This window comes from Heptranchias perlo, chromosome 14 (assembly GCF_035084215.1).
Source record: "Heptranchias perlo isolate sHepPer1 chromosome 14, sHepPer1.hap1, whole genome shotgun sequence".
NCBI classification, from domain to species: domain Eukaryota; kingdom Metazoa; phylum Chordata; class Chondrichthyes; order Hexanchiformes; family Hexanchidae; genus Heptranchias; species Heptranchias perlo.
The window spans coordinates 27811878-27823880 of record NC_090338.1 but is presented as its reverse complement, the minus strand read 5'-3'; the positions used below and the strand labels follow the sequence as shown (position 1 = coordinate 27823880).

General features: G+C 42.4%; 1 protein-coding gene across 1 annotated transcript in view; it reads right to left on the bottom strand.

The window, feature by feature from the left end:
- LOC137332202 (meiosis-specific kinetochore protein-like) overlaps positions 1 to 12003 on the bottom strand; it is a 93854-nt gene that overhangs the window by 72561 nt on the left and 9290 nt on the right. The window contains exons 3-4 of the mRNA XM_067995898.1: positions 2273 to 2377; positions 1226 to 1325 (exon numbers count right to left, since the gene is read on the bottom strand). Coding sequence (XP_067851999.1) covers positions 1226 to 1325; positions 2273 to 2377 — 205 coding nt within the window. The remainder of the gene's footprint in view (positions 1 to 1225; positions 1326 to 2272; positions 2378 to 12003) is intronic.

Sequence of the window (12003 nt, the reverse complement as noted above, 5' to 3'; positions counted from 1 at the left end):
GAAAAAAGTCAAAGAATTTAGATACCAAAAACTTGAGTATATGATTTCTGGATTCTTCTCCTGAACCATACATGGAAACAATGCGCGCCGCCTTCTCTCCCCACCCGCCTTTCCCCACCCGTTTCTTACACACACACTCCCCTTTCCCAAAGACGACGCTGACGACGATGTGACAACAATGACAACAACTTGCATTTACAAAGCACTTTTAACGTAGTGAAACGTTCCAAGGTCCTTCGCAAAATTTAACACCGAGCCACACAAAGAGATATCAGCACAGGTGCCAAAAGCTTGGTCAAGAGGTAGATTTTAAGGAACGTCTTAGGGGAAGAGAGATAGGTAGAGAGGCGGAGAGGTTTAAGGAAGGAATTCTAGAGCTTGGGGTCTCGGGAGCTGAAGGCATGACCACCAATTGTGGAGCGCTTAAAATCATGGACGTGCAAGAGGCCAGAATTGGAGGAGCGCAGAGATCTCGGAGGGTTGTAGGGCTGGAGGAAGTTACAGAAATAGGGAGGGGCGAGGCCATGGAGGGATTTGGAAACAAGGATGAGAATTTTAAACTCGAAGCGTTGCTGTACCGGGAGCCAATGCAGGTCAGTGACCACAGGGGTGATGGGTGAACATGACTTGGTGCGAGTCAGGATATGGGCAGCAGAGGTTTGAATGAGCTCAAGTTTACAGAGGGTGGAAGGTGGGAGACCAGCCAGGACAGCAGTGGAATAGTCAAGTCTAGAGGTAAAAAAGGCATGGATGAGGGTTTCAACAGATGAGCTGAGGCAGTGGCGGAGACAGGCGATGTTACTCCTCCCTCCCAGACGCGCCCGCACTCCTCCCTCCCAGACACACAGGAAATTATAACATGAAGAAGCTTACCCAAAATTGTTTCAAAAACAAGACAACAGAAAGTCAAGTGCTGCAGACAGGAAGTGCACACAGATGTTAAGAGTCTAAATATATCGATCTGATCAGTAAGACAATTCAATATTTTCAAATACTCCTTTCATCACCATTCTAAAATAAAGAATTGATAGATTTACAGAATACACCCTATCTGGAAACCTTGTCAGGAAAAGGTTTTTTGCCTCCTACATAATGGTGAACATTAGTAAATTAAAATACTGTAGCAAACTATCTTCTCTCAATGCAAACTCGAATCTTCTTCACTTCATTCATGCATTGGAAGATTCCAGATGTTTTATTACACCCATTGTAGTGTAACACTAACCTGTGACCACCAGGAGCCAATTTATTAGTTGAAGATAATTCTGAATCTGCTCCTTCATGAATGAATGACAATTTCTTCAATTTGGAGCTTGCTTTTAAATCTACAGTGATTGAAAGAAAAAGTTAAATCTAATCTAGTTAAAAGAGAGGCATAACACCACATGCTGTGCAACTAACATTTCAACAGAAAATCAAACATGACTGGGGTATAAGTCAACTTTAGTGCGGTTGCAAAACTGGCGGTAACAAATCGGTCGGCCATTTATGCCCCGTCCAATTTTCCTTTTCATTGAAGTCATAGGAAAAATGGGCAGGCTGTATAATGGGCAACTGATTCGGCTACCACCCATTTTGCGCCCCCGCTGAAGTTGAATCTTACCCTCCATTATGTTTTATTATGCAGTTGTAGTGCCTCATTAATTAACATCCAAGTATGTTGCATTGTTGTGACACGAAGCAGCAACAGAATTCAAACAGTACGTTCCACTTCTCAGCCATAATGTCTCCAAAGTGACCAGACACTCTGACATCAATGATAATGAGGGGTGCATTGACATTCTTGCCATGGGTCATTCTAGGACATTGATTCCAATCTGTGCAACCAGAAATATGACATGCTGGGAAAACCATATAAGATTTAAACTTTAAAGAAATCAGCAATTCTTGATGGATCAGTGGGTAAACGAAGGAAAATGACAAACACAAGGCTGTGCTGAATTAACCAATTTAGGCTCGAACAGCAGTGGATGTGCTATGAATGACCGCATTACCTCCAAGCTATTAGGCAGGGGAAGAAAAGGAGGGTTCCCATTCCTGATTGGTACTTGGTGACCCCTCCTGTTATTGCGTGTATGAACAGAACTTCACAGGCTGCAGTGCTCCATGGTAAAGTATTACTTCAGCACTTATTGTTTAGGCTCATTTGAGTGCCCATTAAACTACACCTCATCATCAGTTGGCGTCTTCAAGGAATAAAGACAGTAAATTGAGGGAGAAAGAATTATGGAGATCAATGCAGTCAACAATTACACATTATTAGTTACATTACTTCTCTTTCCATTGCAAGGAGCTGGGGTGGAACACTGGTCCATCAGTGTATTTGCACGCATTCGTTTCAAGTTTGATTTGCCTTTAAACTGAGCCATTACATTTCCTGCAAGAACAAATAAAATTAGTCTTTGCAGATTTCCAAGAAACATCAATAATATAGGCCCATAGAATTACTTTCTCCCACCCCCCCCCCCCCACGCAAAGTCAGTGATTGATGCTGGAGTACAGTTCCACAGAAACTTGCACTACTTCAGTACCTCACTTAATTGGCGATTCTTCATGTATGATTTCTCAACATCATCATGTGTCATTAGATAGAAATTGGGAATGGGAACACTGCATAATTTTTCCACTCTTTAGTTCAAGGGCAAAAACCATGAGGATAACTTGCATCTATAGCACCTTTAACATAGAAAAACATCCCAAAGCATCAAAAATTTAGATGCAGAGCCAAAAAAGGAGATATCTGGAGGTGACCAAATGCATGGTCAAAGAGATGGAACAGTTTAGGGCATGAATTCCAGTGCATGGGTCTTAGTCAGCTGAAGGCACAGCCACCAATCACAAGGCACCTTAGTCAGAGTAATGGGAGAGTTTGGGGAGAAAGGATTGTAGTGGTAGAAGATGTTACAGAGATAGGGAGGGGAGAACCCATAGAGGGATTTAAACATGAGGATGAGAATTTTAAATTTGAGGCACTGGGGGACTGGATAATATAGGTCGGCGTGGATAGGGGTAATGGGCAAATGGAACTTTGTGCGGGATAGGGTACAGGTAGAAGAGTCTTGGATGAGTCTTGAAGATTACGGACGGTAGAGGATGGGAGGCCAGTCTGGCAGCACTGGAATACTCGAGTCTGGAAGTGACAAAAGCAAGAATGAGTGTTTCAGTGGCAGAAAGGTTGAGGTAGGGGCAGATCAGGTGATGTTACAGAGATGTAAGTAGGCAGTCTTTGTCATGAGAAAATATGGGGTTGGAAGCTATGTTTAGGGCTGAATAGGGTGCTGAGGTTAAGAACAATCTGTTTCAGCCTGAGGCAGTGGCTGAGGAGGGGATGGAGTCAGTTGGCGAGTGTATGGAATTTGTGGTGGGGGGCAAAGACAATGGCTTCAGTCTTCCTATTGTTTAGCTGGAGGAAAGACTGGATGTTGGATAAGCAGTCTGACAGCATGTACCCAGTAAAAGAGTAGAGAGGTAGGGCTGAGTATCTTTAATGTTCACATGAAAGCTGACTCCATGTCTGCAGATGAGTCCATTTGAAGATAAGACCACAAGAGATAGGAGCAGGAGTAGGCCATTTGGCCCTTCAAGCTTGCTCTGCCATTTAGTGAGATCATGGCTGATCTGATTTTTACCTCAACTCCACTTTCCCGCCCTTTCCCCATATCCTTTAACTCCCTTGCTGATCAAAAATTTGTCTAACTCAGCTTTGAATGTATTCAATGACTCAGCCTCCACAGCTTTTTTTGGGTAAAGAATTCCAAAGGTTCACGACCCTCTGGGAGAAGAAATTCCATCTCATTTCTGTCTTAAATGGGCGACCCCTTATTCTGAGACTATGTCCCCTAGTTTTAGATTCCCCCATGAGGAGTAACATCCTCTCAGCATCTACCCTATCGAGTCCCCTCAGAATCTTGTATGTTTCAATAAGTTCTCCTCTCATTCTTCTAAACTCCATAGACCCAACCTGTTCAATCTTTCCTCATAAGACAACCCTTCCATACCCGGAATCAACCTAATGAACCTTCTCTGAACTGCCTCCAATGCAAGTATGTCCTTCCTTAAATAAGGGCACTAGAACTGTATGCAGTATTCCAGGTGTGGTCTCACCAGCATCCTGTACAGTTGAAGCATGACTTCCCTGCTTTTATACTCCATCCCCCTAGAAATAAAGGCCAATATTCCATTTGCTTTCTGGATTACCTGCTGCACCTGTATGTTGACTTTTTGTGTTTCATGTACAAGGACACCCAGATCCCTCTGTTCCGCAGCATTTTGTAGTATTTCTGCATTCAAATAATATTTTGTTTTTTATTTTTCCTCCCTAAGTGGATGACTTCACATTTCCCCACATTGTATTTCATCTGCCAAATTTCTGCCCATTCGCTTAACCTGTCAATATCCCTTTGCAGACATGTTGTGTCCTCATTGCAACTTGCTTTTCCACCTATTTTTGTATCAGCAGCAAATTTGGCCACAAGACACTCTGTTCCTTCATCCAAGTCATTGATATATATTGTAAATAGTTGAAGCCCCAGCACTGATCCCTGTGGCACCCCACTAGTTACAGATTGCCATTTTGAAAATGACCCTTTTATCCCGACTCTGTTTTCTGTTAGTTAGCCAATCCTCTATCCATGCCAGTATATTACCCCCAACACCATGAGCTCTTATCTTGTGCAGTAATCTTTTATGTGGCACCTTATCGAATGCCTTTTGGAAATCCAAATATACTGCATCCATTGGTTCCCCTTTATCCACCCTGCCCATTACTTCCTCAAAGAACTCTAATAAATTTGGCAGACATGATTTCCCCTTCATTAAACCATGTTGACTCTCCTTGATTGTATTATGAGTCTCCAAATGTCCTGCTACTACTTCCTTAATAATGGATTCTAGCATTTTTCCAATGACAGATGTTAGGCTAACTGGTCTATAGTTACCTGCTTTCTGTCTCACTCCCCTCTTGAATTGGGGTGTTACGTTTGCGATTTTCCAATCCGCTGGCACCTTTCCAGAATCTAGTGAATTCTGGAAGATTACAACCAATGCATCCACTATCTCTGTAGCCACTTCCTTTAAGACCCTCGGATGCAAGCCATCAGGTCCAGGGGACTTGTCAGCCTTTAGACCCATTAGTTTACCTAGTACTTTTTCTCTAGTGATAGTGATTGTTTTTAGTTCCTCCCTCCCCTTTGCCCCTTGGTTTTCTACTATTATTGGTATGTTATTAGTGTCTTCCACTGTGAAGACAGATACAAAATATCTGTTCAATTCCTCTGCCAGTTCCTTGTTTTCCATTATTATTTCCCTAGTCTCATCCTCCAAGGGACCAATGTTTACTTTAGCTACCCTCTTCCTTTTTATATACTTGTCAAAGCTTTTACTGTCGGTTTTTATATTTCTTGCTAGTTTACTCTCATAATTTATTTTCTCCCTCTTTATTATTCTTTTAGTCATCCTTTGCTAGTTTTTAAAGTTTTCCCAATCTTCGGGCTTACCAGTAATCTTTACCATGTTGTATGCTTTTTCTTTTAACTTGATACCATCCTTGACTTCCTTAGTTAGTCATGGTTGGTTCACCATTTTTGTGGAGTCTTTCCTCCTCACAGGGATATATTTTTGTTGCGAGTCATAAAATATCTTTTTAAATGTTTGCCACTGCTTATCCACCATCATACCATCTAATCTGTTTACCCAGTCCACTTCAGCCAATTCCACCGTCATTCCTTTATAATTGCCCTTTTTTAAGTTTAATACAGTAGTTTCAGACCCAAGATCCTCGCTCTCAAACTGGATGTGAAATTCTATCATGTTATGATCACTGCTTCCCAAGGGATCCTTTACTTTGAGATCATTAATTAATCCTGTTTCATTACCCATTACCAGATCCAAAATGGCCTGTTGCCTGGTTGGTTCTCCGACATATTGGTCTATGAAACAATCCCTAATACACTCTATGAACTCCTCCTCAGGGCTATTTTTGCCAATTTTAATTTGTCCAGTCTATGTGAAAGTTAAAATCGCCCATGATTATTGCATTACCTTTTTTACAAGCCCCCCTTATTTCCTGACTAATATTTTGCCCTACAGTGTAGCTACTGTTAGGTGGGGGGCCTATATACTACTTCCACCAGTGATTTCTTTCCCTTGCTATTTCTTACCTCCACCCAAATTGATTCGACATCTTGATCTTCTGAGCCAAGATCATTTCTCGCTATTATACCAATTTCATCCTTTATTAACAGAGCTCCCCCACCACCTTTACCTTTTTTCCTATCTTTCCGAAATGTTAAATAACCCTGGATATTTAGGTCCCAACCTTGGTCACTTTGCAACCACGTCTCTGTAATGGCCACGAGATCAAACCCATTTGTTTCTATTTGTGCCGTCAATTCATCTATCTTATTACAAATGCTGCGCGCATTCAGATAAAGAATCTTTAATTTTGTCTTTTTACCATTCTTTCCTACCCCGGCCCATTTGCTAGTGCACTCTTATGTTTGTATGCTTTATCCTTTACTGACACACTCTGTTTATCATTACCCCCATCACTTTCCTGTATTTTCTCTTTATCAATCTAAACTTCGCCCCACCTGAGCCCTCCCCCCCCCTCCCCTATTTAGTTTAAAGCCTTCTTTACCACCCTAGTTATTTGGTTTGCCAGAACACTGGTTCCAGCATGGCTCAGGTGAAGCCCGTCCCAACGGAAGAGCTCCCTCTTTCCCTGCCCCAGTGCCAGTGCCCCATAAATCTAAACCCACTTCTCCCACAACCATCTTTGAGCCACGCTTTCATCTCTCTGATCTGATTTACCCTGTGCCAATTTGCTCGTGGCTCAGGTAATAATCCGGAGATTATCACCTTTGTGGTTCTGCTTTTTAATTTAGTCCCTAGCTGCTCAAACTCCCTCAGCAGAACCTCTTTCTTAGTCCTACCTATGTCGTTGGTACCTACATGGACCACAACAACTGGATCCTCCCCCTCCCACTCCACATTTCTCTCCAGCCCTGAGGAGATGTCCTTAACTCTGGCACTGGGTAGGCAACAGAGTCTTTGCGACTCTCGCTCTTGATTGCAGAGAACAGCATCTATCCCTCTAACTATACTGGCGCCTACTACAACCACATTCCTTTTTACTCCCCCACTTGAATGGCCCCCTGAACCACGGTGCCGTGGCCAGTTTGATCATGCTCCCTGCAGTCCCTGCACTTGTCCACATGGGCTGCAAAAACCTTGTACCTATTGGACAGGTGCAGAGGCTGAGGTTCCTGCAATGCTACCTCCTGGATCCCCGTACCTGCCTCACTCGCAGTCACACCCTCCTGTCCCTGACCACGTGCCAATTCTACAGTATTTAGTCTAAGGGGCGTGACTGCCTCCTGGATCAAAGTGTGCAGGTAACTTTTTCCCTCCCTGATGCATCGCAACGTCTGCAGCTCGGACTCCAGCTCCTCAACTCGGAGCTGAATTTCCTCGGGCTGCAGACACTTACCGCAGATGTCGTCACCCTGGACAAAAACTGTCCAGTAGCTCCCACATATCGCAGCCGCAACACTTGCCCTGCCCTGTCATAACTATTTTGTTTATTTAATTTATTACTACAATGCCAATCAAATTATTTTTAGGTTGAACCAAGTACTGGCCTTGTTTAATTTATTAAATTAAGTTTAGTTTTTTCTTTAAAAATTAGTTTTATGCTATAAGTTACTTAGCCCACAGTCCTAAGAAAGAAGAAAACAGAAGATCTGAGGTATCACAACAATCAGCTTGAAACCCTGGAATGGCAAAAATGGGCTTAAATTTCAAAGAAGCAGTGTGTATTAGTTAGTCAGCTCCTACAGTGGACTGTTCGAGTTCACAAGATTAAAGCAGCATGAGAACACGTTATAGAAACTGAGAAAATGCATATTAAGCACGTTCACAAAAGACAAATGGAATAGGACAACTGTTGGTGAGCATTAGTGAGGCAAATTGGAAGAGCAATCCTTGCTGCAATGTCATCATGGGATTCCAATATTACCAGAACTTTAGGTCTAAAATGTTTGATGTTTGAAGTGGAAATTTAACTACCAATTTTTTATCATGGACCTTTACCAAGATGCATTGTGTATCACAGTCTTTGAAAGACATGAGTTTTCACCTGATAACTTCCAAGGTTGGACAGAGGTCCCAGCAGCAACAATCAAAAAGGAACAAGGCAGCAAGGGATCACCACCAAATAGGTACCAGTTTTGTTGCTGTGGTAAAATAAAATCACAAGTATTTTGCCTTTATTTCAAACTCTTCATTCCTCTGACTCTGGCCTTTGGTGCATCCTCCCATTTCCCTTCACCCCACCATTGGCTGCATTGTCTTCAGCTATCTAGGCCCCAAGTTCCATAAATCCCTCTATCTTTTCACTTCCTCTAAGACCCTCCTTAAAATGCAATTCTTCTACCTTTTTGTCACCCCTTCCAACATCTTGATTGGCTTGGCGCCCCTTTTTGTCCGATTATGTCACTGTGAAGCACCTTAGGATGCTATTCTATGTTAAAGATGCTATATAAATGCATGTTGTTCTTGTTGATGTAACCAAGGGACAGCATGTAGGTGAAGAAGAGGAGGGAGCAAGGATGGATCCTTGTGGGACTCCTGAGATGATGGTGCAGGGACGGAAAAAGAATCCATCAGCAGAGATGCCCTGGCTACAACAGGATAGGTAGGAGTGAGACCAAGAAAGCACAGTTTCACTGAACTGGACAACAGATGAGAGGCATTGGAGGAGAATGGTGTAAAAAGCTGCAGAGAAGTTGAGGAAGGATAATGTACCCTGGTCATGAAGAATGTTATTTGTTGATTGTAAACAATTTTACAACACCAAGTTATAGTCCAGCAATTTTATTTTAAATTCACAAGCTTTTGGAGGCTACCTCCTTCCTCAGGTGAACGATGTGGAAATGAAGTCCTCGAAATGAAGTCGCATTTATAATTCACAGAACAATGCTTGGTGATAACAGACAGTTTTTTCAACTGCCCGTTGCCAAGGCAATCAGTGTGCAGACAGACAGGTGTTACCTGCCAGGTCTCAGAATATACAAATCACCAAAAAAAACAACAAACAAAAAAAAACAGAGATAGAGAGGTAGAAACATAGAAAAGACAGCAATGTTATTTGTGGCTTTGGTTGGCAACATTTTAGTGCTATGGGAGAAAAGGAAAGCTGATTAGAGAAATCCAAGCAGGGTGATGCTAGAGAAAAGGGAGTGGGTTTGGGTGACGATAAGACTTTCAAGGAATTCAGAGAGGAAAGCAAAGTTGATGATGGGGCGATAGTTTGTAAGGGTAGAGAGTTCAAGGGTTTTTTCTGAGGAGGGAGCTAATGACTGGGCCAATAAGGTCAATTGCAGTGCCCCACTGCCACCCTGACTAAGAAAGCTAACTCAGGATATTTCAAGGATCCAATTTAGGATCTTCTTGATCTATATGGCTCAGTATCACATGTGTACTTACCCGCCAAGCTTTTGGGGCAGCCTATTATTTTCTTCTTTAATGCTGACAGATGTTCAGTTTCTTCTAACCCAAAGTCAAGTTTTGGTTTCTTAAATGCCTGTATCCTAACTCGCACCAAGTGCCATTCACCCATCACCGCTGTGCTCGATGACCTATATTGGCTTCTGGTCCAGCAACGCCTCGATTTTAAAATTCTCATCCTAGTTCTCAAATCCCTCCTTGGCCTCACCCCTCCCTATCTCTGTAACCTCCTCCTACAACCCTCAGATCGCTGTACTCCTCCAATACTTGCCTCTTGTGCATCCCCGATTTTAATCACTCCACCATTGACAGCCATGCCTTCAGCTACATAGGCCCTAAGCTCTGGAGTTCCCTTCCTAAACCTCTCCGCCTCTCTACCTCCTTTAAGACGATCCTTAAAACCTACCTCTTTAACCAAGCTTTTGGTCACCTGTCCTAATATCTCCTTATGTGGCTCAGTGTCAAATTTTGTTTGAAAATTGCTCCTGTGAAGCGCCTTGGGACATTTTACTACGTTAAAGGCGCTATATAAATGTGAGTTGTTGTTGTTGTTGTTGTTGTTGTTGTTGTTGCTGCTTTTGTTGTTGCCATTGTTGTTGAATGTGACTATTTATTTTAATGATCATGAGTCAATCTCTCGTGGTTTTGGACACGAGTACCACCATATAGTGTTGAAAAGTTTTATCTCAATGTTCCCAAAGAATGTGATGTCACCCTAAAACATTGGGCAACAGAAGCTGCTGCTGCTACAATAACATGTGATATAACAATAAAAAAATACTGGGAGATCTTAAATAGCATCAGGGAAACAGAACATCCAAAAAAATTATATGAATTGCAAGTCACTCGAACAGCTAAGTAAGCAACAGTGAATTAGTTGAGGACAAGCCATTACAGAATCAATAATTTCATACAGCAGCGAGCACCAACGGATTAACTGACGAAGCGAGCACCAGTGAATTAAAAAATTCATAGTGCTGTGGTCACACCAACAAATTAATAATAGGGCAGCAGGCAACAATTTAGCAGTTGGCAACTTCTGAGTACCCAGGGCACCCACTTAAAACAGGCGTTAGTGCCTTGAATATGCAAATCGATGCCCAACACTGATTTCAAGACCCCAATGCCAAACTCGGTGGAGTGTGCTGTGTTCAACTTTTCCAGGTTAACAGCAGCCTAACCAGTGGCCCTTAAAAAAAGACTGCTGGAGGCTGCCGAAATAAGTTTTTCTTTTTCCACAAAACTAGGGTGCTATAATGTGCCATGGAATTAATTACAGCAGCAGGAGGGGAGAAGAAAGGAGAGTGAGGAACATGCATATGACCAGCACTGGGGAAGGGGGTAAAAAATTCCAGAAGTAGGCTTTGCATCTAATCAAGACTACTGCCAGGAGGTGCCAAAATTATGTTCATGAGGGATATGGGTGGCTTCTCTACCATTCATTTTGCATGATCTGCCCCAGAAAATCAACATTATCGTTACATAGAAGCATAAATGTTCCACATTTTGAAGCTCGCTTTCTGATCTTTGACATTTTCTTTTTTAACACTATTGTGCTGGTTCAGGAATGTTTATCACATCATTGCATTTTTAGTTCTGGGATTTTTTTTATGCATGTTGTTAATTGCATTTATGATTTTTTTTATGGTTGTTTTATTTTTTTTCACATTGCAGCATATCAGGAAGCTTAATATTAATTTTAAGTGTTACAATAGGCATTCCTTTGTGAATCTGTATTGTTCTCGGAGAGCTTGAGAATGAGGACTTGCAGAGCAATGATCAGATGGAGATCCACTTGCATCTCAAGCAAGCTGTTCAGACTCGCAATTACCCAAGTACGTGGGTTCACGGACCCCACCAGAGGTACTTCAGCTTGTCAGAGAAGTGCCTTCAGCACCAATGCTTGGTCAGGGAAGAGTTTCCCCAGTTCAGGATTTTCCCTTGAATTATAAACTATCTTGTTCTGCAAACAGAAAAGTAGTCTTGCAATGTGTAAATTGAAGGAGCACATACAATGATACATATATGCCCAATTTTCATGTGTGAACCCAGGTAGCATCAGTGGAGGTCATTGAATAGTAATCAGGAATGGGAACTCTGGATTTTTTTTTACCCCCTGCAATAGTCTAGGGATATTGAGGTCAACTTGGGTGTCAGTAGGTGATCACGCAGCTAGGATGTGTTACAATGACTTGAGGCGTAATGCCCTCGGAAGATATGAGCATGGCAAGGCTTTAAATTGTATATTGCAACTTCAATATGTGCCTTGCTGAGGTATGGGCATGCATGAATGCAATGAAAACCTGTAGGTTTGAGAGAGGGCTTGGCATAGATGAGCAGTAAATGTGGAACAGGTTGACTGGAACACTGTGTAGCATGCAGTCTTCTGCCATCTACCTATCACATGATCTCAGATTGGTGTCAGCTCTGGCTCAGAGGTAGTATTCTTGCCTCAGAGTCAGAAGGTCATGGGGTTCAAGCCCCACTACAGAGACT